The 2,757-nt window shown below is 33.1% G+C and overlaps 1 protein-coding gene across 1 annotated transcript in view; it reads right to left on the bottom strand.

Annotated features, from left to right (window-relative positions):
* Nucleotides 1–2,757, bottom strand: part of LOC106457287 — a 37,190-nt gene that overhangs the window by 5,778 nt on the left and 28,655 nt on the right. The window contains exon 8 of the mRNA XM_022383146.1: nucleotides 533–630. Coding sequence (XP_022238854.1) covers nucleotides 533–630 — 98 coding nt within the window. The remainder of the gene's footprint in view (nucleotides 1–532; nucleotides 631–2,757) is intronic.

The following is a 2,757-nucleotide window of genomic DNA, read 5'->3' as shown; positions in this document are numbered from 1 at the left end:
CGGCTAGCGCAGATAGCCCTCGTGTAGCTTTGCGCGAAATTCAAAACAAACTATAAAGTTTATATACATTTATTGTTCTCTGGCTCAACAAATAAATTCAGAATAAAAATAGAAAGGTATAATATATCTTTACGCCTGCAATGATCAGTTCTGACCATGTACAATCAGTAACAGATGGTTAAGACTAAGGAGTCACGAGTCAAAAAAGCAGCCTGACCTATTCCTTTTCTCATTATTATTCTTTTTTCCACAGTGTTAAGTTGAAATAGTTGGCATTTTGCGAACTAGAAGGTAGTTAGTAAATAGTAGTGTCTTATGCTGCAGTAGCCTTACTTCTTTTGGGATCTTCTCAATCTTTGTATCTTTTGATTTCTTAGCAGTAGGTGTGAGAGTGACCTTATATGCAATTCTAATTTTGCTTTGATTTATCTTTAATCTAAGGTAATGATATGGAATGTTATGTACTTCGATTTAATTCATTTTTGGTGTAAAATATACATTATAAATAAGAAAATCTACATGTGAATATTACCGTGTGGGTTGATTGCAATTGCTGGTATAACATCAGGCTCTCTCGAGTCTGTATTGTCAGTGATATCTTCCACATCCTTTTGTATCAGAGTGTGGTCCCTTGGTGAAAAACAAAATAATAAAAAAAATTATATATTTCTTTGTTCACCTTTCCTTTGTTTTTATTGATGTTTAAGACTTTATTCTCAGATAGAAATATACAAGGGAGTCTTCTTGCAAAGTGATTATCAAGATAGCAAAATAACCTCATAAATAGATGAAGTCTATAACCAAGGTACAACTGAATCGTCAAAATATATTTCTATCTATCATTTTATATTCAACATTGAAATTATGTTGTAAGAGGATAAACAAGTAGAAGTTAAATCATATTTTCCCTATTGTATTTTATAAATCAGAAGCATTAGCAGTGCCTAGAATAATATTTATATTACTCAAGAAAAACTTCACAATTTATCATATGTATGTGTCACATCTTATGTAGCTATCGTATATGCAACATGGCAAATAAAGATTTATTTTTATTAAGCTCTTAAAAATATGTGTTTTTTATGTTCTAGTCATGATTTGAAGCACTTATAGTTATTTTGAGATAATTTTTGAAATATAAATCATATATTTTTATTCGCACTTTTAAAAAACCACGAGGTACATATGGTAATGAAGAGGCATATCCCCCAAAAGCGAGCCATGACGCTATATACGATATATTTAACAACTATATATTTGTATCTTGGACACTTTCTGACTTTTCGACAGTTCAATGCTCCCTTGGATAAACATATTTATAAGCATGTTTCATTCAAGATATTGTCGTTTAGCCAACTTGCTGAACGATTTATAGCAGGGGATTTCCACCTGTATTTATACATTCATTGGGTTGGGGTTCTCCATCAGGATGTAAAATGTTCTGGGGGCCTTATGTTGAGAATGTTTGGGAACACCAGAGCCAAAGAGAAGACTCTTTTCAAAAGAGAGATCCATGTGATTTGTGGAAGTGCAAAAAAATTACATAATTTAAGACAGCAAAGTGCTCTGAAACCAACTAAACAACAACAACAAATACGATCTAAGTAAAGGTACAATGATTACAAAGGCGAACCATCTGGATGAAACACGTATTGTTATGAGCTGGTTATACTTTCTGGTGATATTAACAATGATTTTGAAGTTGAGGAAGACTCACTAGCTTTCAGACATTTTTCGAAAGCATCGGTTGTATTCATAAGAAAGCTTGATAGGGTATGTGGATAGAATACTCTGTGGGGTAAGTAGGGAGAAAAGAATCAGATAATGCTACCTAGGGGCATAGGTGGATGATATAACTGACACAGCAAGAGATATAACAAACGGGGCTAACATAGATGAAGTTTTTGTAGTGCCTGTAAGAGCTAATGATGTAGGGAAAGGTAGGTCAGAAGAGCTAATTAATAAGCATAAGGAGTTTATAAAAGCACTTAAACAGCCATAACTTAATTTTATCAGAGATACTGCCAAGAATTAACTGTGGGGATGAAGTTATAAGTAGGTCATAGGCTTAGGTTAGTATGTAAAAATGAGCAGATTGGCTAGTTGGACTTGTGGGATCAATTCCGTGGGAGAAGTAAGTTTTTGCAATGGATGGTTTACATTTAAATAGAGTATGGGCTGGCTTGTTTACTAAGGCTATTAACTCAGCTGTAAGGGAAGTTTCAAACTAGTACTAGACAGTGGTAAGGGCTAGGAAAAGCTGAATGCAAAAGAAATAAGAGGCAGAAAAAGGTTAGCATAGGAAATGAGTGTAGAAGTAGTTATAAAGATAGGCTTAATTGTTACTATTCTAATACTAGAAGTATAAGAAATAAAATAGATGACTTTAGAACACTGGTAGAAATAGAGGATTTTGCTATAATGGGAATAACTGAAACATGGTTAAACATAGATGATTTTGATGACAGAAGGTTTTTTTGAAATACAAGGTTACAGGCTATTTAATAGGGATAAAGTATTAAAGAGGGAAGGAGAAGTGGCTTTATGTGTAAAAATGTGAGTTGTCTCCTGTTGATGATGAGGATATCAAAGATAATAGCAAAGAGATTGAATCCATTTGGGTTTCTATTAGTCGATATAAGGGGAAAAGGCTTTTAGTGGGAATTTGTTACAGACCACCAAATGATACTGATGAAATTAGTGAGAAACTTTATAATGAGATTAAGATTTCAGCTGTAAATGAAGTCATAATTATGT

This window comes from Limulus polyphemus, unplaced genomic scaffold, assembly GCF_000517525.1.
Source record: "Limulus polyphemus unplaced genomic scaffold, Limulus_polyphemus-2.1.2 Scaffold312, whole genome shotgun sequence".
Taxonomy (NCBI): Eukaryota; Metazoa; Arthropoda; class Merostomata; order Xiphosura; family Limulidae; genus Limulus; species Limulus polyphemus.
Note: the sequence above shows the minus strand (reverse complement) of the source record. Positions and strands in the feature narration are given on the sequence as shown.